This window comes from Octopus bimaculoides, chromosome 23 (assembly GCF_046866305.1).
Source record: "Octopus bimaculoides isolate indiv1 chromosome 23, ASM4686630v1, whole genome shotgun sequence".
Lineage (NCBI taxonomy): Eukaryota > Metazoa > Mollusca > Cephalopoda > Octopoda > Octopodidae > Octopus > Octopus bimaculoides.
The window spans coordinates 29060174-29088004 of NC_142950.1; the positions used below are offsets into that span (position 1 = coordinate 29060174).

The 27831-nt window shown below is 36.1% G+C and overlaps 1 protein-coding gene across 1 annotated transcript in view; it reads left to right on the forward strand.

Moving 5' to 3' along the window:
* Positions 1-27263, forward strand: part of LOC149131345 (uncharacterized) — a 47406-nt gene extending 20143 nt beyond the window's left edge. The window contains exons 19-46 of the mRNA XM_089340734.1: positions 145-183; positions 443-1012; positions 2307-2744; positions 4172-4741; positions 5738-5776; positions 6036-6605; positions 7603-7641; positions 7901-8338; positions 9468-9506; positions 9766-10203; positions 11333-11371; positions 11631-12068; positions 13198-13236; positions 13496-14065; positions 15063-15101; positions 15361-15930; positions 16928-16966; positions 17226-17795; positions 18793-18831; positions 19092-19661; positions 20659-20697; positions 20957-21526; positions 22523-22561; positions 22821-23390; positions 24388-24426; positions 24686-25255; positions 26253-26291; positions 26551-27263. Of these exons, the coding sequence (XP_089196860.1) occupies positions 145-183; positions 443-1012; positions 2307-2744; positions 4172-4741; positions 5738-5776; positions 6036-6605; positions 7603-7641; positions 7901-8338; positions 9468-9506; positions 9766-10203; positions 11333-11371; positions 11631-12068; positions 13198-13236; positions 13496-14065; positions 15063-15101; positions 15361-15930; positions 16928-16966; positions 17226-17795; positions 18793-18831; positions 19092-19661; positions 20659-20697; positions 20957-21526; positions 22523-22561; positions 22821-23390; positions 24388-24426; positions 24686-25255; positions 26253-26291; positions 26551-27263 (8672 nt within the window). The remainder of the gene's footprint in view (positions 1-144; positions 184-442; positions 1013-2306; positions 2745-4171; positions 4742-5737; positions 5777-6035; positions 6606-7602; positions 7642-7900; positions 8339-9467; positions 9507-9765; positions 10204-11332; positions 11372-11630; positions 12069-13197; positions 13237-13495; positions 14066-15062; positions 15102-15360; positions 15931-16927; positions 16967-17225; positions 17796-18792; positions 18832-19091; positions 19662-20658; positions 20698-20956; positions 21527-22522; positions 22562-22820; positions 23391-24387; positions 24427-24685; positions 25256-26252; positions 26292-26550) is intronic.
* The last annotated feature ends 568 nt before the right edge of the window (positions 27264-27831 follow it).

The following is a 27831-nucleotide window of genomic DNA, read 5'->3' on the forward strand; positions in this document are numbered from 1 at the left end:
CAATGGTATTTTGTTTCTTTGAAATTCGATTACTGTGTATTGAAAATTGATTGTAAATATGTATCTATGAGCAGAATAATAATTATCGGAATGTAGGGATTGAGAATTAATCTGAAATTCCTCTTGCCATTTTCCACTTTACAGTAAGTCCCGACATCACGATTCCTGATACAAAGCCACCTGGTAAGAGATTTGAAAAATATTGACTTTGGTTTTGTTACCTAATGTAAAATAAGCTAGGGCTCGTGTAGAAATGTAATTACAATTACTTAAGTAAATGAGACCTACTTAAAGGAAAGTATTTCGGAATGTATTTGTTAGTGGCCGTTCATTTGTGCGATTAATGTTGATAGTTGTATAGGTGTTGATGTTCAATGAACAGCTATATTGAATTATTATGTATGTGTCAGTGTTAATTGATGGCTGCCTCCTTATTCTTTAGGTCGTTGCAATGCTGCTGAATCGGACATTGTGTTCGTTCTGGATTCTTCAACTAGCGTTACTGATGCGAACTTCAAGAAAATTTTAGCTTTTATGAAAGACTTTGTATCGGATGCTAGTATTGACTCGGGAAATGTGCGAGTGGGGGCAGTGATTTATAGCACTGATGTAGAGGTTGAGTTTCATTTGAATCGCTACAGTTCAAAGCGTGATATCCTCGATGCTATTGACAACATTGCCTTTGTGTATGGAAGCACAAATACATATGGAGGTCTGCACACAGCCAGAACACAGATGTTCACAGCAGAAAATGGTGACAGAGCCGGTGTTCCTAATATCATTTTCCTCATAACTGATGGCGTTTCCAACGTCAATGCTTTGCAAACGATACCAGAAGCGGAAGCTATTCGTGCAGAAAACATCCATATTTACGCTATAGGTATAGGGCTTGCAGAAACTACAGAACTTCACAAAATTGCATCAACTCCAGCAAGCGCTAACAGTTTCACTGTGGAAGATTTTAATGAGCTTCAAGGCTTAAAGCACAAGATATTTGAATCTTATTGTCCTGGTACGTATTTCTCAAGGAATATTACACCTGTCATCGTGCTCGTCGCAGTTGTCGTCGTTTCCTTTGAATGGAGTGAACATCTTGAGATTGTAGCGTTTTCTGTTGTAAATGTTTGCTGTTTTGCATCTCCTCTGTTTACTTAGTGATCTGTTTACACAGCTGTGCAAACTGCAATTCTTGTTTACCTGGTTGATATTTTTGTATTTCCTTTATTCTGTGTTTGAATTTCTTTAGTGTTTTAATATGAATGTTCTTTGTGTCTTGTACATTGCATTGATGTCTGCTGTGTGCAGTGAAATGGAATAGGAGTTGTTTTGGTTTTATTCATTGAATCTTAGAGAGCAACAATTCACGTTAAAGGATATGTTGCCAATACTGTAATGTCCCGTGTGCATTTATGAATCAATGAATTAATGTAAGAGACAATTTCCTAGTTATGAAGTATTGCTGTTTATCGTTTACATGGGCACAATATGTAAAGTTTTGAAAAGGCCAACAAACAAAATGTGAAAATGCGTGTTGAGCATGGGAAGTTAATTCACGAGAAACAGGATGAGAAACAAAATACATATGAATAAGTGCTGCTTTATTGAGCAATCTGAAATATGCTCGACTTGAGAAATTTGAAATGATAAGTATGTAAGTGAAAGCTATTGAATTTTCAGCATTGTGCTGTGTTTTAGCAGACATATCACGCTTGGAAGTTTTTGATGTTTTTCATGTATTTGAAAGATTATGCTTCATTACAGCATTGTAAATGAGTAATGAAAGTTGTTTCTGGTCTTTTCGATATTGTCAATGTTGTGTTGTTTTGGTTTCTTATGAATCTCTTCTATTCTTTTGTTGAAATTGCAATCGTATTTTGTTTGTGTGAAATTCGATTATTGTGTATCGAAAATTGATTGTGAATATGTATCTATGAGCAGAATATTAATTATCGGAATGTAGGAATTGAGAATTAATCTGAAATTCCTCTTGCCATTTTCCACTTTACAGTAAGTCCCGACCTCACGATTCCTGATACAAAGCCACCTGGTAAGAGATTTGAAAAATATTGACTTTGGTTTTGTTACCTAATGTAAAATAAGCTAGGGCTCGTGTAGAAATGTAATTACAATTACTTAAGTAAATGAGACCTAATTAAAGGAAAGAATTTCGGAATGTATTTGTTAGTGGCCGTTCATTTGTGCGATTAATGTTGATAGGTGTATAGGTGTTGATGTTCAATGAACAGCTATATTGAATTATTATGTATGTGCCAGTGTTAATTGATGGCTGCCTCCTTATTCTTTAGGTCGTTGCAATGCTGCTGAATCGGACATTGTGTTCGTTCTGGATTCTTCAACTAGCGTTACTGATGCGAACTTCAAGAAAATATTAGCTTTTATGAAAGACTTTGTATCGGATGCTAGTATTGACTCGGGTAACGTGCGAGTGGGGGCAGTGATTTATAGCACTGATGTAGAGGTTGAGTTTCATTTGAATCGCTACAGTTCAAAACGTGATATCCTCGATGCTATTGACAACATTGCCTATGTGTATGGAAGCACAAATACATATGGAGGTCTGCACACAGCCAGAACACAGATGTTCACAGCAGTAAATGGTGACAGAGCCGGTGTTCCTAATATCATTTTCCTCATAACTGATGGCGTTTCCAACGTCAATGCTTTGCAAACGATACCAGAAGCGGAAGCTATTCGCGCAGAAAACATCCATATTTACGCTATAGGTATAGGGCTTGCAGAAACTACAGAACTTGACAAAATTGCATCAACTCCAGCAAGCGCTAACAGTTTCACTGTGGAAGATTTTAATGAGCTTCAAGGCTTAAAGCACAAGATATTTGAATCTTACTGTCCCGGTACGTATTTCTCAAGGAATATTACACCTGTCATCGTCATCGTCGCAGTTGTCATCGTTTCCTTTGAATGGAGTGAACATCTTGAGATTGTAGCGTTTTCTGTTGTAAATGTTTGCTGTTTTGCATCTCCTCTGTATTCTTAGTGATCTGTTTACACCGCTGTGCAAGCTGCAATTCTTCTTTACCTGGTTGATATTTTTGTATTTCCTTTATTCTGTGTTTGAATTTCTTTAGTGTTTTAATATGAATGTTCTTTGTGTCTTATGAATTGCATTTGATGTCTGCTGTGTGCAGTGAAATGGAATAGGAGTTGTTTTGGTTTTATTCATTGAATCTTAGAGAGCAACAATTGACGTTAAAGGATATGTTGCCATTACTGTAATGTCCCGTGTGCATGTATGAATCAATGAATTAATGTAAGAGACAATTGCCTAGTTATGAAGTATTGCTGTTTGTCGTTTACATGGGCACAATATGTAAAGTTTTGAAAAGGCCAACAAACAAAATGTGAAAATGCATGTTGAGCATGGGAAGTTAATTCACGAGAAACAGGATGAGAAACAAAATACATATGAATAAGTGCTGCTTTATTGAGCAATCTGAAATATGCTCCACTTGAGAAATTTGAAACGATAAGTATGTAAGTGAAAGCTATTGAACTTTCAGCATTGTGCTGTGTTTTAACAGACATATCACGCTTGGAAGTTTTTGATGTTTTTCATGTATTTGAAAGATTATGCTTCATTACAGCATTGTAAATGAGTAATGAAAGTTGTTTCTGGTCTTTTCGATATTGTCAATGTTGTGTTGTTTTGGTTTCTTATGAATCTCTTCTATTCTTTTGTTGAAATTGCAATCGTATTTTGTTTGTGTGAAATTCGATTATTGTGTATCGAAAATTGATTGTGAATATGTATCTATGAGCAGAATATTAATTATCGGAATGTAGGAATTGAGAATTAATCTGAAATTCCTCTTGCCATTTTCCACTTTACAGTAAGTCCCGACCTCACGATTCCTGATACAAAGCCACCTGGTAAGAGATTTGAAAAATATTGACTTTGGTTTTGTTACCTAATGTAAAATAAGCTAGGGCTCGTGTAGAAATGTAATTACAATTACTTAAGTAAATGAGACCTAATTAAAGGAAAGAATTTCGGAATGTATTTGTTAGTGGCCGTTCATTTGTGCGATTAATGTTGATAGGTGTATAGGTGTTGATGTTCAATGAACAGCTATATTGAATTATTATGTATGTGTCAGTGTTAATCGATGGCTGCCTCCTTATTCTTCAGGTCGTTGCAATGCTGCTGAATCGGACATTGTGTTCGTTCTGGATTCTTCAACTAGCGTTACTGATGCGAACTTCAAGAAAATATTAGCTTTTATGAAAGACTTTGTATCGGATGCTAGTATTGACTCGGGTAATGTGCGAGTGGGGGCAGTGATTTATAGCACTGATGTAGAGGTTGAGTTTCATTTGAATCGCTACAGTTCAAAGCGTGATATCCTCGATGCTATTGACAACATTGCCTATGTGTATGGAAGCACAAATACATATGTAGGTCTGCACACAGCCAGAACACAGATGTTCACAGCAGAAAATGGTGACAGAGCCGGTGTTCCTAATATCATTTTCCTCATAACTGATGGCGTTTCCAACGTCAATGCTTTGCAAACGATACCAGAAGCGGAAGCTATTCGTGCAGAAAACATCCATATTTACGCTATAGGTATAGGGCTTGCAGAAACTACAGAACTTGACAAAATTGCATCAACTCCAGCAAGCGCTAACAGTTTCACTGTGGAAGATTTTAATGAGCTTCAAGGCTTAAAGCACAAGATATTTGAATCTTACTGTCCCGGTACGTATTTCTCAAGGAATATTACACCTGTCATCGTGCACGTCGCAGTTGTCGTCGTTTCCTTTGAATGGAGTGAACATCTTGAGATTGTAGCGTTTTCTGTTGTAAATGTTTGCTGTTTTGCATCTCCTCTGTTTTCTTGGTGATCTGTTTACACAGCTGTGGAAGCTGCAATTCTTGTTTACGTGGTTGATATTTTTGTATTTCCTTTATTCTGTGTTTGAATTTCTTTAGTGTTTTAATATGAATGTTCTTTGTGTCTTATGAATTGCATTTGATGTCTGCTGTGTGCAGTGAAATGGAATAGGAGTTGTTTTGGTTTTATTCATTGAATCTTAGAGAGCAACAATTGACGTTAAAGGATATGTTGCCATTACTGTAATGTCCCGTGTGCATGTATGAACCAATGAATTAATGTAAGAGACAATTGCCTAGTTATGAAGTATTGCTGTTTGTCGTTTACATGGGCACAATATGTAAAGTTTTGAAAGGCCAACAAACAAAATGTGAAAATGCGTGTTGAGCATGGGAAGTTAATTCACGAGAAACAGGATGAGAAACAAAATACATATGAATAAGTGCTGCTTTATTGAGCAATCTGAAATATGCTCCACTTGAGAAATTTGAAACGATAAGTATGTAATTGAAAGCTATTGAACTTTCAGCATTGTGCTGTGTTTTAACAGACATATCACGCTTGGAAGTTTTTGAAGTTTTTCATGTATTTGAAAGATTATGCTTCATTACAACATTGTAAATGAGTAATGAAAGTTGTTTCTGGTCTTTTCGATATTGTCAATGTTGTGTTGTTTTGGTTTCTTATGAATCTCTTCTATTCTTTTGTTGAAATTGTAATGGTATTTTGTTTCTGTGAAATTCGATTATTGTGTATCGAAAATTGATTGTGAATATGTATCTATGAGCAGAATTATAATTATCGGAATGTAGGAATTGAGAATTAATCTGAAATTCCTCTTGCCATTTTCCACTTTACAGTAAGTCCCGACATCACGATTCCTGATACAAAGCCACCTGGTAAGAGATTTGAAAAATATTGACTTTGGTTTTGTTACCTAATGTAAAATAAGCTAGGGCTCGTGTAGAAATGTAATTACAATTACTTAAGTAAATGAGACCTAATTAAAGGAAAGAATTTCGGAATGTATTTGTTAGTGGCCGTTCATTTGTGCGAATAATGTTGATAGGTGTATAGGTGTTGATGTTCAATGAACAGCTATATTGAATTATTATGTATGTGTCAGTGTTAATTGATGGCTGCCTCCTTATTCTTTAGGTCGTTGCAGTGCTGCTGAATCGGACATTGTGTTCGTTCTGGATTCTTCAACTAGCGTTACTGATGCGAACTTCAAGAAAATATTAGCTTTTATGAAAGACTTTGTATCGGATGCTAGTATTGACTCGGGTAATGTGCGAGTGGGGGCAGTGATTTATAGCACTGATGTAGAGGTTGAGTTTCATTTGAATCACTACAGTTCAAAGCGTGATATCCTCGATGCTATTGACAACATTGCCTATGTGTATGGAAGCACAAATACATATGGAGGTCTGCACACAGCCAGAACACAGATGTTCACAGCAGAAAATGGTGACAGAGCCGGTGTTCCTAATATCATTTTCCTCATAACTGATGGCGTTTCCAACCTCAATGCTTTGCAAACGATACCAGAAGCGGAAGCTATTCGTGCAGAAAACATCCATATTTACGCTATAGGTATAGGGCTTGCAGAAACTACAGAACTTGACAAAATTGCATCAACTCCAGCAAGCGCTAACAGTTTCACTGTGGAAGATTTTAATGAGCTTCAAGGCTTAAAGCACAAGATATTTGAATCTTACTGTCCTGGTACGTATTTCTCAAGGAATATTACACCTGTCATCGTGCTCGTCGCAGTTGTCGTCGTTTCCTTTGAATGGAGTGAACATCTTGAGATTGTAGCGTTTTCTGTTGTAAATGTTTGCTGTTTTGCATCTCCTCTGTTTTTTTGGTGATCTGTTTACACCGCTGTGCAAGCTGCAATTCTTCTTTACCTGGTTGATATTTTTGTATTTCCTTTATTCTGTGTTTGAATTTCTTTAGTGTTTTAATATGAATGTTCTTTGTGTCTTATGAATTGCATTTGATGTCTGCTGTGTGCAGTGAAATGGAATAGGAGTTGTTTTGGTTTTATTCATTGAATCTTAGAGAGCAACAATTGACGTTAAAGGATATGTTGCCATTACTGTAATGTCCCGTGTGCATGTATGAATCAATGAATTAATGTAAGAGACAATTGCCTAGTTATGAAGTATTGCTGTTTGTCGTTTACATGGGCACAATATGTAAAGTTTTGAAAAGGCCGACAAACAAAATGTGAAAATGCATGTTGAGGATGGGAAGTTAATTCACGAGAAACAGGATGAGAAACAAAATACATATGAATAAGTGCTGCTTTATTGAGCAATCTGAAATATGCTCCACTTGAGAAATTTGAAACGATAAGTATGTAAGTGAAAGCTATTGAACTTTCAGCATTGTGCTGTGTTTTAACAGACATATCACGCTTGGAAGTTTTTGAAGTTTTTCATGTATTTGAAAGATTATGCTTCATTACAACATTGTAAATGAGTAATGAAAGTTGTTTCTGGTCTTTTCGATATTGTCAAAGTTGTGTTGTTTTGGTTTCTTATGAATCTCTTCTATTCTTTTGTTGAAATTGCAATCGTATTTTGTTTGTGTGAAATTCGATTATTGTGTATCGAAAATTGATTGTGAATATGTATCTATGAGCAGAATAATAATTATCGGAATGTAGGAATTGAGAATTAATCTGAAATTCCTCTTGCCATTTTCCACTTTACAGTAAGTCCCGACATCACGATTCCTGATACAAAGCCACCTGGTAAGAGATTTGAAAAATATTGACTTTGGTTTTGTTACCTAATGTAAAATAAGCTAGGGCTCGTGTAGAAATGTAATTACAATTACTTAAGTAAATGAGACCTAATTAAAGGAAAGAATTTCGGAATGTATTTGTTAGTGGCCGTTCATTTGTGCGATTAATGTTGATAGGTGTATAGGTGTTGATGTTCAATGAACAGCTATATTGAATTATTATGTATGTGCCAGTGTTAATTGATGGCTGCCTCCTTATTCTTTAGGTCGTTGCAATGCTGCTGAATCGGACATTGTGTTCGTTCTGGATTCTTCAACTAGCGTTACTGATGCGAACTTCAAGAAAATATTAGCTTTTATGAAAGACTTTGTATCGGATGCTAGTATTGACTCGGGTAACGTGCGAGTGGGGGCAGTGATTTATAGCACTGATGTAGAGGTTGAGTTTCATTTGAATCGCTACAGTTCAAAACGTGATATCCTCGATGCTATTGACAACATTGCCTATGTGTATGGAAGCACAAATACATATGGAGGTCTGCACACAGCCAGAACACAGATGTTCACAGCAGTAAATGGTGACAGAGCCGGTGTTCCTAATATCATTTTCCTCATAACTGATGGCGTTTCCAACGTCAATGCTTTGCAAACGATACCAGAAGCGGAAGCTATTCGCGCAGAAAACATCCATATTTACGCTATAGGTATAGGGCTTGCAGAAACTACAGAACTTGACAAAATTGCATCAACTCCAGCAAGCGCTAACAGTTTCACTGTGGAAGATTTTAATGAGCTTCAAGGCTTAAAGCACAAGATATTTGAATCTTACTGTCCCGGTACGTATTTCTCAAGGAATATTACACCTGTCATCGTCATCGTCGCAGTTGTCATCGTTTCCTTTGAATGGAGTGAACATCTTGAGATTGTAGCGTTTTCTGTTGTAAATGTTTGCTGTTTTGCATCTCCTCTGTATTCTTAGTGATCTGTTTACACCGCTGTGCAAGCTGCAATTCTTCTTTACCTGGTTGATATTTTTGTATTTCCTTTATTCTGTGTTTGAATTTCTTTAGTGTTTTAATATGAATGTTCTTTGTGTCTTATGAATTGCATTTGATGTCTGCTGTGTGCAGTGAAATGGAATAGGAGTTGTTTTGGTTTTATTCATTGAATCTTAGAGAGCAACAATTGACGTTAAAGGATATGTTGCCATTACTGTAATGTCCCGTGTGCATGTATGAATCAATGAATTAATGTAAGAGACAATTGCCTAGTTATGAAGTATTGCTGTTTGTCGTTTAAATGGGCACAATATGTAAAGTTTTGAAAAGGCCAACAAACAAAATGTGAAAATGCATGTTGAGCATGGGAAGTTAATTCACGAGAAACAGGATGAGAAACAAAATACATATGAATAAGTGCTGCTTTATTGAGCAATCTGAAATATGCTCCACTTGAGAAATTTGAAACGATAAGTATGTAAGTGAAAGCTATTGAACTTTCAGCATTGTGCTGTGTTTTAACAGACATATCACGCTTGGAAGTTTTTGAAGTTTTTCATGTCTTTGAAAGATTATGCTTCATTACGACATTGTAAATGAGTAATGAAAGTTGTTTCTGGTCTTTTCGATATTGTCAACGTTGTGTTGTTTTGGTTTCTTATGAATCTCTTCTATTTTTTTGTTGAAATTGCAATGGTATTTTGTTTGTGTGAAATTCGATTATTGTGTATTGAAAATTGATTGTGAATATGTATCTATGAGCAGAATAATAATTATCGGAATGTAGGAATTGAGAATTAATCTGAAATTCCTCTTGCCATTTTCCACTTTACAGTAAGTCCCGACATCACGATTCCTGATGCAAAGCCACCTGGTAAGAGATTTGAAAAATATTGACTTTGGTTTTGTTACCTAATGTAAAATAAGCTAGGGCTCGTGTAGAAATGTAATTACAATTACTTAAGTAAATGAGACCTAATTAAAGGAAAGAATTTCGGAATGTATTTGTTAGTGGCCGTTCATTTGTGCGATTAATGTTGATAGGTGTATAGGTGTTGATGTTCAATGAACAGCTATATTGAATTATTATGTATGTGCCAGTGTTAATCGATGGCTGCCTCCTTATTCTTTAGGTCGTTGCAATGCTGCTGAATCGGACATTGTGTTCGTTCTGGATTCTTCAACTAGCGTTACTGATGCGAACTTCAAGAAAATATTAGCTTTTATGAAAGACTTTGTATCGGATGCTAGTATTGACTCGGGTAACGTGCGAGTGGGGGCAGTGATTTATAGCACTGATGTAGAGGTTGAGTTTCATTTGAATCGCTACAGTTCAAAACGTGATATCCTCGATGCTATTGACAACATTGCCTATGTGTATGGAAGCACAAATACATATGGAGGTCTGCACACAGCCAGAACACAGATGTTCACAGCAGTAAATGGTGACAGAGCCGGTGTTCCTAATATCATTTTCCTCATAACTGATGGCGTTTCCAACGTCAATGCTTTGCAAACGATACCAGAAGCGGAAGCTATTCGCGCAGAAAACATCCATATTTACGCTATAGGTATAGGGCTTGCAGAAACTACAGAACTTGACAAAATTGCATCAACTCCAGCAAGCGCTAACAGTTTCACTGTGGAAGATTTTAATGAGCTTCAAGGCTTAAAGCACAAGATATTTGAATCTTACTGTCCCGGTACGTATTTCTCAAGGAATATTACACCTGTCATCGTCATCGTCGCAGTTGTCATCGTTTCCTTTGAATGGAGTGAACATCTTGAGATTGTAGCGTTTTCTGTTGTAAATGTTTGCTGTTTTGCATCTCCTCTGTATTCTTAGTGATCTGTTTACACCGCTGTGCAAGCTGCAATTCTTCTTTACCTGGTTGATATTTTTGTATTTCCTTTATTCTGTGTTTGAATTTCTTTAGTGTTTTAATATGAATGTTCTTTGTGTCTTATGAATTGCATTTGATGTCTGCTGTGTGCAGTGAAATGGAATAGGAGTTGTTTTGGTTTTATTCATTGAATCTTAGAGAGCAACAATTGACGTTAAAGGATATGTTGCCATTACTGTAATGTCCCGTGTGCATGTATGAACCAATGAATTAATGTAAGAGACAATTGCCTAGTTATGAAGTATTGCTGTTTGTTGTTTACATGGGCACAATATGTAAAGTTTTGAAAAGGCCAACAAACAAAATGTGAAAATGCGTGTTGAGCATGGGAAGTTAATTCACGAGAAACAGGATGAGAAACAAAATACATATGAATAAGTGCTGCTTTATTGAGCAATCTGAAATATGCTCCACTTGAGAAATTTGAAACGATAAGTATGTAAGTGAAAGCTATTGAACTTTCAGCATTGTGCTGTGTTTTAACAGACATATCACGCTTGGAAGTTTTTGAAGTTTTTCATGTCTTTGAAAGATTATGCTTCATTACGACATTGTAAATGAGTAATGAAAGTTGTTTCTGGTCTTTTCGATATTGACAACGTTGTGTTGTTTTGGTTTCTTATGAATCTCTTCTATTTTTTTGTTGAAATTGCAATGGTATTTTGTTTGTGTGAAATTCGATTATTGTGTATTGAAAATTGATTGTGAATATGTATCTATGAGCAGAATAATAATTATCGGAATGTAGGAATTGAGAATTAATCTGAAATTCCTCTTGCCATTTTCCACTTTACAGTAAGTCCCGACATCACGATTCCTGATGCAAAGCCACCTGGTAAGAGATTTGAAAAATATTGACTTTGGTTTTGTTACCTAATGTAAAATAAGCTAGGGCTCGTGTAGAAATGTAATTACAATTACTTAAGTAAATGAGACCTAATTAAAGGAAAGAATTTCGGAATATATTTGTTAGTGGCCGTTCATTTGTGCGAATAATGTTGATAGCTGTATAGGTGTTGATGTTCAATGAACAGCTATATTGAATTATTATGTATGTGTCAGTGTTAATTGATGGCTGCCTCCCTATTCTTTAGGTCGTTGCAATGCTGCTGAATCGGACATTGTGTTCGTTCTGGATTCTTCAACTAGCGTTACTGATGCGAACTTCAAGAAAATATTAGCTTTTATGAAAGACTTTGTATCGGATGCTAGTATTGACTCGGGTAACGTGCGAGTGGGGGCAGTGATTTATAGCACTGATGTAGAGGTTGAGTTTCATTTGAATCGCTACAGTTCAAAACGTGATATCCTCGATGCTATTGACAACATTGCCTATGTGTATGGAAGCACAAATACATATGGAGGTCTGCACACAGCCAGAACACAGATGTTCACAGCAGTAAATGGTGACAGAGCCGGTGTTCCTAATATCATTTTCCTCATAACTGATGGCGTTTCCAACGTCAATGCTTTGCAAACGATACCAGAAGCGGAAGCTATTCGCGCAGAAAACATCCATATTTACGCTATAGGTATAGGGCTTGCAGAAACTACAGAACTTGACAAAATTGCATCAACTCCAGCAAGCGCTAACAGTTTCACAGTGGAAGATTTTAATGAGCTTCAAGGCTTAAAGCACAAGATATTTGAATCTTACTGTCCCGGTACGTATTTCTCAAGGAATATTACACCTGTCATCGTCATCGTCGCAGTTGTCATCGTTTCCTTTGAATGGAGTGAACATCTTGAGATTGTAGCGTTTTCTGTTGTAAATGTTTGCTGTTTTGCATCTCCTCTGTATTCTTAGTGATCTGTTTACACCGCTGTGCAAGCTGCAATTCTTCTTTACCTGGTTGATATTTTTGTATTTCCTTTATTCTGTGTTTGAATTTCTTTAGTGTTTTAATATGAATGTTCTTTGTGTCTTATGAATTGCATTTGATGTCTGCTGTGTGCAGTGAAATGGAATAGGAGTTGTTTTGGTTTTATTCATTGAATCTTAGAGAGCAACAATTGACGTTAAAGGATATGTTGCCATTACTGTAATGTCCCGTGTGCATGTATGAATCAATGAATTAATGTAAGAGACAATTGCCTAGTTATGAAGTATTGCTGTTTGTCGTTTACATGGGCACAATATGTAAAGTTTTGAAAAGGCCGACAAACAAAATGTGAAAATGCATGTTGAGCATGGGAAGTTAATTCACGAGAAACAGGATGAGAAACAAAATACATATGAATAAGTGCTGCTTTATTGAGCAATCTGAAATATGCTCCACTTGAGAAATTTGAAACGATAAGTATGTAAGTGAAAGCTATTGAACTTTCAGCATTGTGCTGTGTTTTAACAGACATATCACGCTTGGAAGTTTTTGAAGTTTTTCATGTCTTTGAAAGATTATGCTTCATTACGACATTGTAAATGAGTAATGAAAGTTGTTTCTGGTCTTTTCGATATTGTCAACGTTGTGTTGTTTTGGTTTCTTATGAATCTCTTCTATTTTTTTGTTGAAATTGCAATGGTATTTTGTTTGTGTGAAATTCGATTATTGTGTATTGAAAATTGATTGTGAATATGTATCTATGAGCAGAATAATAATTATCGGAATGTAGGAATTGAGAATTAATCTGAAATTCCTCTTGCCATTTTCCACTTTACAGTAAGTCCCGACATCACGATTCCTGATGCAAAGCCACCTGGTAAGAGATTTGAAAAATATTGACTTTGGTTTTGTTACCTAATGTAAAATAAGCTAGGGCTCGTGTAGAAATGTAATTACAATTACTTAAGTAAATGAGACCTAATTAAAGGAAAGAATTTCGGAATGTATTTGTTAGTGGCCGTTCATTTGTGCGATTAATGTTGATAGGTGTATAGGTGTTGATGTTCAATGAACAGCTATATTGAATTATTATGTATGTGCCAGTGTTAATTGATGGCTGCCTCCTTATTCTTTAGGTCGTTGCAATGCTGCTGAATCGGACATTGTGTTCGTTCTGGATTCTTCAACTAGCGTTACTGATGCGAACTTCAAGAAAATATTAGCTTTTATGAAAGACTTTGTATCGGATGCTAGTATTGACTCGGGTAACGTGCGAGTGGGGGCAGTGATTTATAGCACTGATGTAGAGGTTGAGTTTCATTTGAATCGCTACAGTTCAAAACGTGATATCCTCGATGCTATTGACAACATTGCCTATGTGTATGGAAGCACAAATACATATGGAGGTCTGCACACAGCCAGAACACAGATGTTCACAGCAGTAAATGGTGACAGAGCCGGTGTTCCTAATATCATTTTCCTCATAACTGATGGCGTTTCCAACGTCAATGCTTTGCAAACGATACCAGAAGCGGAAGCTATTCGCGCAGAAAACATCCATATTTACGCTATAGGTATAGGGCTTGCAGAAACTACAGAACTTGACAAAATTGCATCAACTCCAGCAAGCGCTAACAGTTTCACTGTGGAAGATTTTAATGAGCTTCAAGGCTTAAAGCACAAGATATTTGAATCTTACTGTCCCGGTACGTATTTCTCAAGGAATATTACACCTGTCATCGTCATCGTCGCAGTTGTCATCGTTTCCTTTGAATGGAGTGAACATCTTGAGATTGTAGCGTTTTCTGTTGTAAATGTTTGCTGTTTTGCATCTCCTCTGTATTCTTAGTGATCTGTTTACACCGCTGTGCAAGCTGCAATTCTTCTTTACCTGGTTGATATTTTTGTATTTCCTTTATTCTGTGTTTGAATTTCTTTAGTGTTTTAATATGAATGTTCTTTGTGTCTTATGAATTGCATTTGATGTCTGCTGTGTGCAGTGAAATGGAATAGGAGTTGTTTTGGTTTTATTCATTGAATCTTAGAGAGCAACAATTGACGTTAAAGGATATGTTGCCATTACTGTAATGTCCCGTGTGCATGTATGAACCAATGAATTAATGTAAGAGACAATTGCCTAGTTATGAAGTATTGCTGTTTGTTGTTTACATGGGCACAATATGTAAAGTTTTGAAAAGGCCAACAAACAAAATGTGAAAATGCGTGTTGAGCATGGGAAGTTAATTCACGAGAAACAGGATGAGAAACAAAATACATATGAATAAGTGCTGCTTTATTGAGCAATCTGAAATATGCTCCACTTGAGAAATTTGAAACGATAAGTATGTAAGTGAAAGCTATTGAACTTTCAGCATTGTGCTGTGTTTTAACAGACATATCACGCTTGGAAGTTTTTGAAGTTTTTCATGTCTTTGAAAGATTATGCTTCATTACGACATTGTAAATGAGTAATGAAAGTTGTTTCTGGTCTTTTCGATATTGACAACGTTGTGTTGTTTTGGTTTCTTATGAATCTCTTCTATTTTTTTGTTGAAATTGCAATGGTATTTTGTTTGTGTGAAATTCGATTATTGTGTATTGAAAATTGATTGTGAATATGTATCTATGAGCAGAATAATAATTATCGGAATGTAGGAATTGAGAATTAATCTGAAATTCCTCTTGCCATTTTCCACTTTACAGTAAGTCCCGACATCACGATTCCTGATGCAAAGCCACCTGGTAAGAGATTTGAAAAATATTGACTTTGGTTTTGTTACCTAATGTAAAATAAGCTAGGGCTCGTGTAGAAATGTAATTACAATTACTTAAGTAAATGAGACCTAATTAAAGGAAAGAATTTCGGAATGTATTTGTTAGTGGCCGTTCATTTGTGCGAATAATGTTGATAGCTGTATAGGTGTTGATGTTCAATGAACAGCTATATTGAATTATTATGTATGTGTCAGTGTTAATTGATGGCTGCCTCCCTATTCTTTAGGTCGTTGCAATGCTGCTGAATCGGACATTGTGTTCGTTCTGGATTCTTCAACTAGCGTTACTGATGCGAACTTCAAGAAAATATTAGCTTTTATGAAAGACTTTGTATCGGATGCTAGTATTGACTCGGGTAACGTGCGAGTGGGGGCAGTGATTTATAGCACTGATGTAGAGGTTGAGTTTCATTTGAATCGCTACAGTTCAAAACGTGATATCCTCGATGCTATTGACAACATTGCCTATGTGTATGGAAGCACAAATACATATGGAGGTCTGCACACAGCCAGAACACAGATGTTCACAGCAGTAAATGGTGACAGAGCCGGTGTTCCTAATATCATTTTCCTCATAACTGATGGCGTTTCCAACGTCAATGCTTTGCAAACGATACCAGAAGCGGAAGCTATTCGCGCAGAAAACATCCATATTTACGCTATAGGTATAGGGCTTGCAGAAACTACAGAACTTGACAAAATTGCATCAACTCCAGCAAGCGCTAACAGTTTCACTGTGGAAGATTTTAATGAGCTTCAAGGCTTAAAGCACAAGATATTTGAATCTTACTGTCCCGGTACGTATTTCTCAAGGAATATTACACCTGTCATCGTCATCGTCGCAGTTGTCATCGTTTCCTTTGAATGGAGTGAACATCTTGAGATTGTAGCGTTTTCTGTTGTAAATGTTTGCTGTTTTGCATCTCCTCTGTATTCTTAGTGATCTGTTTACACCGCTGTGCAAGCTGCAATTCTTCTTTACCTGGTTGATATTTTTGTATTTCCTTTATTCTGTGTTTGAATTTCTTTAGTGTTTTAATATGAATGTTCTTTGTGTCTTATGAATTGCATTTGATGTCTGCTGTGTGCAGTGAAATGGAATAGGAGTTGTTTTGGTTTTATTCATTGAATCTTAGAGAGCAACAATTGACGTTAAAGGATATGTTGCCATTACTGTAATGTCCCGTGTGCATGTATGAACCAATGAATTAATGTAAGAGACAATTGCCTAGTTATGAAGTATTGCTGTTTGTTGTTTACATGGGCACAATATGTAAAGTTTTGAAAAGGCCAACAAACAAAATGTGAAAATGCGTGTTGAGCATGGGAAGTTAATTCACGAGAAACAGGATGAGAAACAAAATACATATGAATAAGTGCTGCTTTATTGAGCAATCTGAAATATGCTCCACTTGAGAAATTTGAAACGATAAGTATGTAAGTGAAAGCTATTGAACTTTCAGCATTGTGCTGTGTTTTAACAGACATATCACGCTTGGAAGTTTTTGAAGTTTTTCATGTATTTGAAAGATTATGCTTCATTACAACATTGTAAATGAGTAATGAAAGTTGTTTCTGGTCTTTTCGATATTGTCAAAGTTGTGTTGTTTTGGTTTCTTATGAATCTCTTCTATTCTTTTGTTGAAATTGCAATCGTATTTTGTTTGTGTGAAATTCGATTATTGTGTATCGAAAATTGATTGTGAATATGTATCTATGAGCAGAATAATAATTATCGGAATGTAGGAATTGAGAATTAATCTGAAATTCCTCTTGCCATTTTCCACTTTACAGTAAGTCCCGACATCACGATTCCTGATGCAAAGCCACCTGGTAAGAGATTTGAAAAATATTGACTTTGGTTTTGTTACCTAATGTAAAATAAGCTAGGGCTCGTGTAGAAATGTAATTACAATTACTTAAGTAAATGAGACCTAATTAAAGGAAAGAATTTCGGAATGTATTTGTTAGTGGCCGTTCATTTGTGCGAATAATGTTGATAGCTGTATAGGTGTTGATGTTCAATGAACAGCTATATTGAATTATTATGTATGTGTCAGTGTTAATTGATGGCTGCCTCCCTATTCTTTAGGTCGTTGCAATGCTGCTGAATCGGACATTGTGTTCGTTCTGGATTCTTCAACTAGCGTTACTGATGCGAACTTCAAGAAAATATTAGCTTTTATGAAAGACTTTGTATCGGATGCTAGTATTGACTCGGGTAACGTGCGAGTGGGGGCAGTGATTTATAGCACTGATGTAGAGGTTGAGTTTCATTTGAATCGCTACAGTTCAAAACGTGATATCCTCGATGCTATTGACAACATTGCCTATGTGTATGGAAGCACAAATACATATGGAGGTCTGCACACAGCCAGAACACAGATGTTCACAGCAGTAAATGGTGACAGAGCCGGTGTTCCTAATATCATTTTCCTCATAACTGATGGCGTTTCCAACGTCAATGCTTTGCAAACGATACCAGAAGCGGAAGCTATTCGCGCAGAAAACATCCATATTTACGCTATAGGTATAGGGCTTGCAGAAACTACAGAACTTGACAAAATTGCATCAACTCCAGCAAGCGCTAACAGTTTCACTGTGGAAGATTTTAATGAGCTTCAAGGCTTAAAGCACAAGATATTTGAATCTTACTGTCCCGGTACGTATTTCTCAAGGAATATTACACCTGTCATCGTCATCGTCGCAGTTGTCATCGTTTCCTTTGAATGGAGTGAACATCTTGAGATTGTAGCGTTTTCTGTTGTAAATGTTTGCTGTTTTGCATCTCCTCTGTATTCTTAGTGATCTGTTTACACCGCTGTGCAAGCTGCAATTCTTCTTTACCTGGTTGATATTTTTGTATTTCCTTTATTCTGTGTTTGAATTTCTTTAGTGTTTTAATATGAATGTTCTTTGTGTCTTATGAATTGCATTTGATGTCTGCTGTGTGCAGTGAAATGGAATAGGAGTTGTTTTGGTTTTATTCATTGAATCTTAGAGAGCAACAATTGACGTTAAAGGATATGTTGCCATTACTGTAATGTCCCGTGTGCATGTATGAACCAATGAATTAATGTAAGAGACAATTGCCTAGTTATGAAGTATTGCTGTTTGTTGTTTACATGGGCACAATATGTAAAGTTTTGAAAAGGCCAACAAACAAAATGTGAAAATGCGTGTTGAGCATGGGAAGTTAATTCACGAGAAACAGGATGAGAAACAAAATACATATGAATAAGTGCTGCTTTATTGAGCAATCTGAAATATGCTCCACTTGAGAAATTTGAAACGATAAGTATGTAAGTGAAAGCTATTGAACTTTCAGCATTGTGCTGTGTTTTAACAGACATATCACGCTTGGAAGTTTTTGAAGTTTTTCATGTATTTGAAAGATTATGCTTCATTACAACATTGTAAATGAGTAATGAAAGTTGTTTCTGGTCTTTTCGATATTGTCAAAGTTGTGTTGTTTTGGTTTCTTATGAATCTCTTCTATTCTTTTGTTGAAATTGCAATCGTATTTTGTTTGTGTGAAATTCGATTATTGTGTATCGAAAATTGATTGTGAATATGTATCTATGAGCAGAATAATAATTATCGGAATGTAGGAATTGAGAATTAATCTGAAATTCCTCTTGCCATTTTCCACTTTACAGTAAGTCCCGACATCACGATTCCTGATACAAAGCCACCTGGTAAGAGATTTGAAAAATATTGACTTTGGTTTTGTTACCTAATGTAAAATAAGCTAGGGCTCGTGTAGAAATGTAATTACAATTACTTAAGTAAATGAGACCTAATTAAAGGAATAGAATTTCGGAATGTATTTGTTAGTGGCCGTTCATTTGTGCGATTAATGTTGATAGGTGTATAGGTGTTGATGTTCAATGAACAGCTATATTGAATTATTATGTATGTGCCAGTGTTAATTGATGGCTGCCTCCTTATTCTTTAGGTCGTTGCAATGCTGCTGAATCGGACATTGTGTTCGTTCTGGATTCTTCAACTAGCGTTACTGATGCGAACTTCAAGAAAATATTAGCTTTTATGAAAGACTTTGTATCGGATGCTAGTATTGACTCGGGTAACGTGCGAGTGGGGGCAGTGATTTATAGCACTGATGTAGAGGTTGAGTTTCATTTGAATCGCTACAGTTCAAAACGTGATATCCTCGATGCTATTGACAACATTGCCTATGTGTATGGAAGCACAAATACATATGGAGGTCTGCACACAGCCAGAACACAGATGTTCACAGCAGTAAATGGTGACAGAGCCGGTGTTCCTAATATCATTTTCCTCATAACTGATGGCGTTTCCAACGTCAATGCTTTGCAAACGATACCAGAAGCGGAAGCTATTCGCGCAGAAAACATCCATATTTACGCTATAGGTATAGGGCTTGCAGAAACTACAGAACTTGACAAAATTGCATCAACTCCAGCAAGCGCTAACAGTTTCACTGTGGAAGATTTTAATGAGCTTCAAGGCTTAAAGCACAAGATATTTGAATCTTACTGTCCCGGTACGTATTTCTCAAGGAATATTACACCTGTCATCGTCATCGTCGCAGTTGTCATCGTTTCCTTTGAATGGAGTGAACATCTTGAGATTGTAGCGTTTTCTGTTGTAAATGTTTGCTGTTTTGCATCTCCTCTGTATTCTTAGTGATCTGTTTACACCGCTGTGCAAGCTGCAATTCTTCTTTACCTGGTTGATATTTTTGTATTTCCTTTATTCTGTGTTTGAATTTCTTTAGTGTTTTAATATGAATGTTCTTTGTGTCTTATGAATTGCATTTGATGTCTGCTGTGTGCAGTGAAATGGAATAGGAGTTGTTTTGGTTTTATTCATTGAATCTTAGAGAGCAACAATTGACGTTAAAGGATATGTTGCCATTACTGTAATGTCCCGTGTGCATGTATGAATCAATGAATTAATGTAAGAGACAATTGCCTAGTTATGAAGTATTGCTGTTTGTCGTTTACATGGGCACAATATGTAAAGTTTTGAAAAGGCCAACAAACAAAATGTGAAAATGCATGTTGAGCATGGGAAGTTAATTCACGAGAAACAGGATGAGAAACAAAATACATATGAATAAGTGCTGCTTTATTGAGCAATCTGAAATATGCTCCACTTGAGAAATTTGAAACGATAAGTATGTAAGTGAAAGCTATTGAACTTTCAGCATTGTGCTGTGTTTTAACAGACATATCACGCTTGGAAGTTTTTGATGTTTTTCATGTATTTGAAAGATTATGCTTCATTACAGCATTGTAAATGAGTAATGAAAGTTGTTTCTGGTCTTTTCGATATTGTCAATGTTGTGTTGTTTTGGTTTCTTATGAATCTCTTCTATTCTTTTGTTGAAATTGCAATCGTATTTTGTTTGTGTGAAATTCGATTATTGTGTATCGAAAATTGATTGTGAATATGTATCTATGAGCAGAATATTAATTATCGGAATGTAGGAATTGAGAATTAATCTGAAATTCCTCTTGCCATTTTCCACTTTACAGTAAGTCCCGACCTCACGATTCCTGATACAAAGCCACCTGGTAAGAGATTTGAAAAATATTGACTTTGGTTTTGTTACCTAATGTAAAATAAGCTAGGGCTCGTGTAGAAATGTAATTACAATTACTTAAGTAAATGAGACCTAATTAAAGGAAAGAATTTCGGAATGTATTTGTTAGTGGCCGTTCATTTGTGCGATTAATGTTGATAGGTGTATAGGTGTTGATGTTCAATGAACAGCTATATTGAATTATTATGTATGTGTCAGTGTTAATCGATGGCTGCCTCCTTATTCTTCAGGTCGTTGCAATGCTGCTGAATCGGACATTGTGTTCGTTCTGGATTCTTCAACTAGCGTTACTGATGCGAACTTCAAGAAAATATTAGCTTTTATGAAAGACTTTGTATCGGATGCTAGTATTGACTCGGGTAATGTGCGAGTGGGGGCAGTGATTTATAGCACTGATGTAGAGGTTGAGTTTCATTTGAATCGCTACAGTTCAAAGCGTGATATCCTCGATGCTATTGACAACATTGCCTATGTGTATGGAAGCACAAATACATATGTAGGTCTGCACACAGCCAGAACACAGATGTTCACAGCAGAAAATGGTGACAGAGCCGGTGTTCCTAATATCATTTTCCTCATAACTGATGGCGTTTCCAACGTCAATGCTTTGCAAACGATACCAGAAGCGGAAGCTATTCGTGCAGAAAACATCCATATTTACGCTATAGGTATAGGGCTTGCAGAAACTACAGAACTTGACAAAATTGCATCAACTCCAGCAAGCGCTAACAGTTTCACTGTGGAAGATTTTAATGAGCTTCAAGGCTTAAAGCACAAGATATTTGAATCTTACTGTCCCGGTACGTATTTCTCAAGGAATATTACACCTGTCATCGTGCACGTCGCAGTTGTCGTCGTTTCCTTTGAATGGAGTGAACATCTTGAGATTGTAGCGTTTTCTGTTGTAAATGTTTGCTGTTTTGCATCTCCTCTGTTTTCTTGGTGATCTGTTTACACAGCTGTGGAAGCTGCAATTCTTGTTTACGTGGTTGATATTTTTGTATTTCCTTTATTCTGTGTTTGAATTTCTTTAGTGTTTTAATATGAATGTTCTTTGTGTCTTATGAATTGCATTTGATGTCTGCTGTGTGCAGTGAAATGGAATAGGAGTTGTTTTGGTTTTATTCATTGAATCTTAGAGAGCAACAATTGACGTTAAAGGATATGTTGCCATTACTGTAATGTCCCGTGTGCATGTATGAACCAATGAATTAATGTAAGAGACAATTGCCTAGTTATGAAGTATTGCTGTTTGTCGTTTACATGGGCACAATATGTAAAGTTTTGAAAGGCCAACAAACAAAATGTGAAAATGCGTGTTGAGCATGGGAAGTTAATTCACGAGAAACAGGATGAGAAACAAAATACATATGAATAAGTGCTGCTTTATTGAGCAATCTGAAATATGCTCCACTTGAGAAATTTGAAACGATAAGTATGTAATTGAAAGCTATTGAACTTTCAGCATTGTGCTGTGTTTTAACAGACATATCACGCTTGGAAGTTTTTGAAGTTTTTCATGTATTTGAAAGATTATGCTTCATTACAACATTGTAAATGAGTAATGAAAGTTGTTTCTGGTCTTTTCGATATTGTCAATGTTGTGTTGTTTTGGTTTCTTATGAATCTCTTCTATTCTTTTGTTGAAATTGTAATGGTATTTTGTTTCTGTGAAATTCGATTATTGTGTATCGAAAATTGATTGTGAATATGTATCTATGAGCAGAATTATAATTATCGGAATGTAGGAATTGAGAATTAATCTGAAATTCCTCTTGCCATTTTCCACTTTACAGTAAGTCCCGACATCACGATTCCTGATACAAAGCCACCTGGTAAGAGATTTGAAAAATATTGACTTTGGTTTTGTTACCTAATGTAAAATAAGCTAGGGCTCGTGTAGAAATGTAATTACAATTACTTAAGTAAATGAGACCTAATTAAAGGAAAGAATTTCGGAATGTATTTGTTAGTGGCCGTTCATTTGTGCGAATAATGTTGATAGGTGTATAGGTGTTGATGTTCAATGAACAGCTATATTGAATTATTATGTATGTGTCAGTGTTAATTGATGGCTGCCTCCTTATTCTTTAGGTCGTTGCAGTGCTGCTGAATCGGACATTGTGTTCGTTCTGGATTCTTCAACTAGCGTTACTGATGCGAACTTCAAGAAAATATTAGCTTTTATGAAAGACTTTGTATCGGATGCTAGTATTGACTCGGGTAATGTGCGAGTGGGGGCAGTGATTTATAGCACTGATGTAGAGGTTGAGTTTCATTTGAATCACTACAGTTCAAAGCGTGATATCCTCGATGCTATTGACAACATTGCCTATGTGTATGGAAGCACAAATACATATGGAGGTCTGCACACAGCCAGAACACAGATGTTCACAGCAGAAAATGGTGACAGAGCCGGTGTTCCTAATATCATTTTCCTCATAACTGATGGCGTTTCCAACCTCAATGCTTTGCAAACGATACCAGAAGCGGAAGCTATTCGTGCAGAAAACATCCATATTTACGCTATAGGTATAGGGCTTGCAGAAACTACAGAACTTGACAAAATTGCATCAACTCCAGCAAGCGCTAACAGTTTCACTGTGGAAGATTTTAATGAGCTTCAAGGCTTAAAGCACAAGATATTTGAATCTTACTGTCCTGGTACGTATTTCTCAAGGAATATTACACCTGTCATCGTGCTCGTCGCAGTTGTCGTCGTTTCCTTTGAATGGAGTGAACATCTTGAGATTGTAGCGTTTTCTGTTGTAAATGTTTGCTGTTTTGCATCTCCTCTGTTTTTTTGGTGATCTGTTTACACCGCTGTGCAAGCTGCAATTCTTCTTTACCTGGTTGATATTTTTGTATTTCCTTTATTCTGTGTTTGAATTTCTTTAGTGTTTTAATATGAATGTTCTTTGTGTCTTATGAATTGCATTTGATGTCTGCTGTGTGCAGTGAAATGGAATAGGAGTTGTTTTGGTTTTATTCATTGAATCTTAGAGAGCAACAATTGACGTTAAAGGATATGTTGCCATTACTGTAATGTCCCGTGTGCATGTATGAATCAATGAATTAATGTAAGAGACAATTGCCTAGTTATGAAGTATTGCTGTTTGTCGTTTACATGGGCACAATATGTAAAGTTTTGAAAAGGCCGACAAACAAAATGTGAAAATGCATGTTGAGGATGGGAAGTTAATTCACGAGAAACAGGATGAGAAACAAAATACATATGAATAAGTGCTGCTTTATTGAGCAATCTGAAATATGCTCCACTTGAGAAATTTGAAACGATAAGTATGTAAGTGAAAGCTATTGAACTTTCAGCATTGTGCTGTGTTTTAACAGACATATCACGCTTGGAAGTTTTTGAAGTTTTTCATGTATTTGAAAGATTATGCTTCATTACAACATTGTAAATGAGTAATGAAAGTTGTTTCTGGTCTTTTCGATATTGTCAAAGTTGTGTTGTTTTGGTTTCTTATGAATCTCTTCTATTCTTTTGTTGAAATTGCAATCGTATTTTGTTTGTGTGAAATTCGATTATTGTGTATCGAAAATTGATTGTGAATATGTATCTATGAGCAGAATAATAATTATCGGAATGTAGGAATTGAGAATTAATCTGAAATTCCTCTTGCCATTTTCCACTTTACAGTAAGTCCCGACATCACGATTCCTGATACAAAGCCACCTGGTAAGAGATTTGAAAAATATTGACTTTGGTTTTGTTACCTAATGTAAAATAAGCTAGGGCTCGTGTAGAAATGTAATTACAATTACTTAAGTAAATGAGACCTAATTAAAGGAAAGAATTTCGGAATGTATTTGTTAGTGGCCGTTCATTTGTGCGATTAATGTTGATAGGTGTATAGGTGTTGATGTTCAATGAACAGCTATATTGAATTATTATGTATGTGCCAGTGTTAATTGATGGCTGCCTCCTTATTCTTTAGGTCGTTGCAATGCTGCTGAATCGGACATTGTGTTCGTTCTGGATTCTTCAACTAGCGTTACTGATGCGAACTTCAAGAAAATATTAGCTTTTATGAAAGACTTTGTATCGGATGCTAGTATTGACTCGGGTAACGTGCGAGTGGGGGCAGTGATTTATAGCACTGATGTAGAGGTTGAGTTTCATTTGAATCGCTACAGTTCAAAACGTGATATCCTCGATGCTATTGACAACATTGCCTATGTGTATGGAAGCACAAATACATATGGAGGTCTGCACACAGCCAGAACACAGATGTTCACAGCAGTAAATGGTGACAGAGCCGGTGTTCCTAATATCATTTTCCTCATAACTGATGGCGTTTCCAACGTCAATGCTTTGCAAACGATACCAGAAGCGGAAGCTATTCGCGCAGAAAACATCCATATTTACGCTATAGGTATAGGGCTTGCAGAAACTACAGAACTTGACAAAATTGCATCAACTCCAGCAAGCGCTAACAGTTTCACTGTGGAAGATTTTAATGAGCTTCAAGGCTTAAAGCACAAGATATTTGAATCTTACTGTCCCGGTACGTATTTCTCAAGGAATATTACACCTGTCATCGTCATCGTCGCAGTTGTCATCGTTTCCTTTGAATGGAGTGAACATCTTGAGATTGTAGCGTTTTCTGTTGTAAATGTTTGCTGTTTTGCATCTCCTCTGTATTCTTAGTGATCTGTTTACACCGCTGTGCAAGCTGCAATTCTTCTTTACCTGGTTGATATTTTTGTATTTCCTTTATTCTGTGTTTGAATTTCTTTAGTGTTTTAATATGAATGTTCTTTGTGTCTTATGAATTGCATTTGATGTCTGCTGTGTGCAGTGAAATGGAATAGGAGTTGTTTTGGTTTTATTCATTGAATCTTAGAGAGCAACAATTGACGTTAAAGGATATGTTGCCATTACTGTAATGTCCCGTGTGCATGTATGAATCAATGAATTAATGTAAGAGACAATTGCCTAGTTATGAAGTATTGCTGTTTGTCGTTTAAATGGGCACAATATGTAAAGTTTTGAAAAGGCCAACAAACAAAATGTGAAAATGCATGTTGAGCATGGGAAGTTAATTCACGAGAAACAGGATGAGAAACAAAATACATATGAATAAGTGCTGCTTTATTGAGCAATCTGAAATATGCTCCACTTGAGAAATTTGAAACGATAAGTATGTAAGTGAAAGCTATTGAACTTTCAGCATTGTGCTGTGTTTTAACAGACATATCACGCTTGGAAGTTTTTGAAGTTTTTCATGTCTTTGAAAGATTATGCTTCATTACGACATTGTAAATGAGTAATGAAAGTTGTTTCTGGTCTTTTCGATATTGTCAACGTTGTGTTGTTTTGGTTTCTTATGAATCTCTTCTATTTTTTTGTTGAAATTGCAATGGTATTTTGTTTGTGTGAAATTCGATTATTGTGTATTGAAAATTGATTGTGAATATGTATCTATGAGCAGAATAATAATTATCGGAATGTAGGAATTGAGAATTAATCTGAAATTCCTCTTGCCATTTTCCACTTTACAGTAAGTCCCGACATCACGATTCCTGATGCAAAGCCACCTGGTAAGAGATTTGAAAAATATTGACTTTGGTTTTGTTACCTAATGTAAAATAAGCTAGGGCTCGTGTAGAAATGTAATTACAATTACTTAAGTAAATGAGACCTAATTAAAGGAAAGAATTTCGGAATGTATTTGTTAGTGGCCGTTCATTTGTGCGATTAATGTTGATAGGTGTATAGGTGTTGATGTTCAATGAACAGCTATATTGAATTATTATGTATGTGCCAGTGTTAATCGATGGCTGCCTCCTTATTCTTTAGGTCGTTGCAATGCTGCTGAATCGGACATTGTGTTCGTTCTGGATTCTTCAACTAGCGTTACTGATGCGAACTTCAAGAAAATATTAGCTTTTATGAAAGACTTTGTATCGGATGCTAGTATTGACTCGGGTAACGTGCGAGTGGGGGCAGTGATTTATAGCACTGATGTAGAGGTTGAGTTTCATTTGAATCGCTACAGTTCAAAACGTGATATCCTCGATGCTATTGACAACATTGCCTATGTGTATGGAAGCACAAATACATATGGAGGTCTGCACACAGCCAGAACACAGATGTTCACAGCAGTAAATGGTGACAGAGCCGGTGTTCCTAATATCATTTTCCTCATAACTGATGGCGTTTCCAACGTCAATGCTTTGCAAACGATACCAGAAGCGGAAGCTATTCGCGCAGAAAACATCCATATTTACGCTATAGGTATAGGGCTTGCAGAAACTACAGAACTTGACAAAATTGCATCAACTCCAGCAAGCGCTAACAGTTTCACTGTGGAAGATTTTAATGAGCTTCAAGGCTTAAAGCACAAGATATTTGAATCTTACTGTCCCGGTACGTATTTCTCAAGGAATATTACACCTGTCATCGTCATCGTCGCAGTTGTCATCGTTTCCTTTGAATGGAGTGAACATCTTGAGATTGTAGCGTTTTCTGTTGTAAATGTTTGCTGTTTTGCATCTCCTCTGTATTCTTAGTGATCTGTTTACACCGCTGTGCAAGCTGCAATTCTTCTTTACCTGGTTGATATTTTTGTATTTCCTTTATTCTGTGTTTGAATTTCTTTAGTGTTTTAATATGAATGTTCTTTGTGTCTTATGAATTGCATTTGATGTCTGCTGTGTGCAGTGAAATGGAATAGGAGTTGTTTTGGTTTTATTCATTGAATCTTAGAGAGCAACAATTGACGTTAAAGGATATGTTGCCATTACTGTAATGTCCCGTGTGCATGTATGAACCAATGAATTAATGTAAGAGACAATTGCCTAGTTATGAAGTATTGCTGTTTGTTGTTTACATGGGCACAATATGTAAAGTTTTGAAAAGGCCAACAAACAAAATGTGAAAATGCGTGTTGAGCATGGGAAGTTAATTCACGAGAAACAGGATGAGAAACAAAATACATATGAATAAGTGCTGCTTTATTGAGCAATCTGAAATATGCTCCACTTGAGAAATTTGAAACGATAAGTATGTAAGTGAAAGCTATTGAACTTTCAGCATTGTGCTGTGTTTTAACAGACATATCACGCTTGGAAGTTTTTG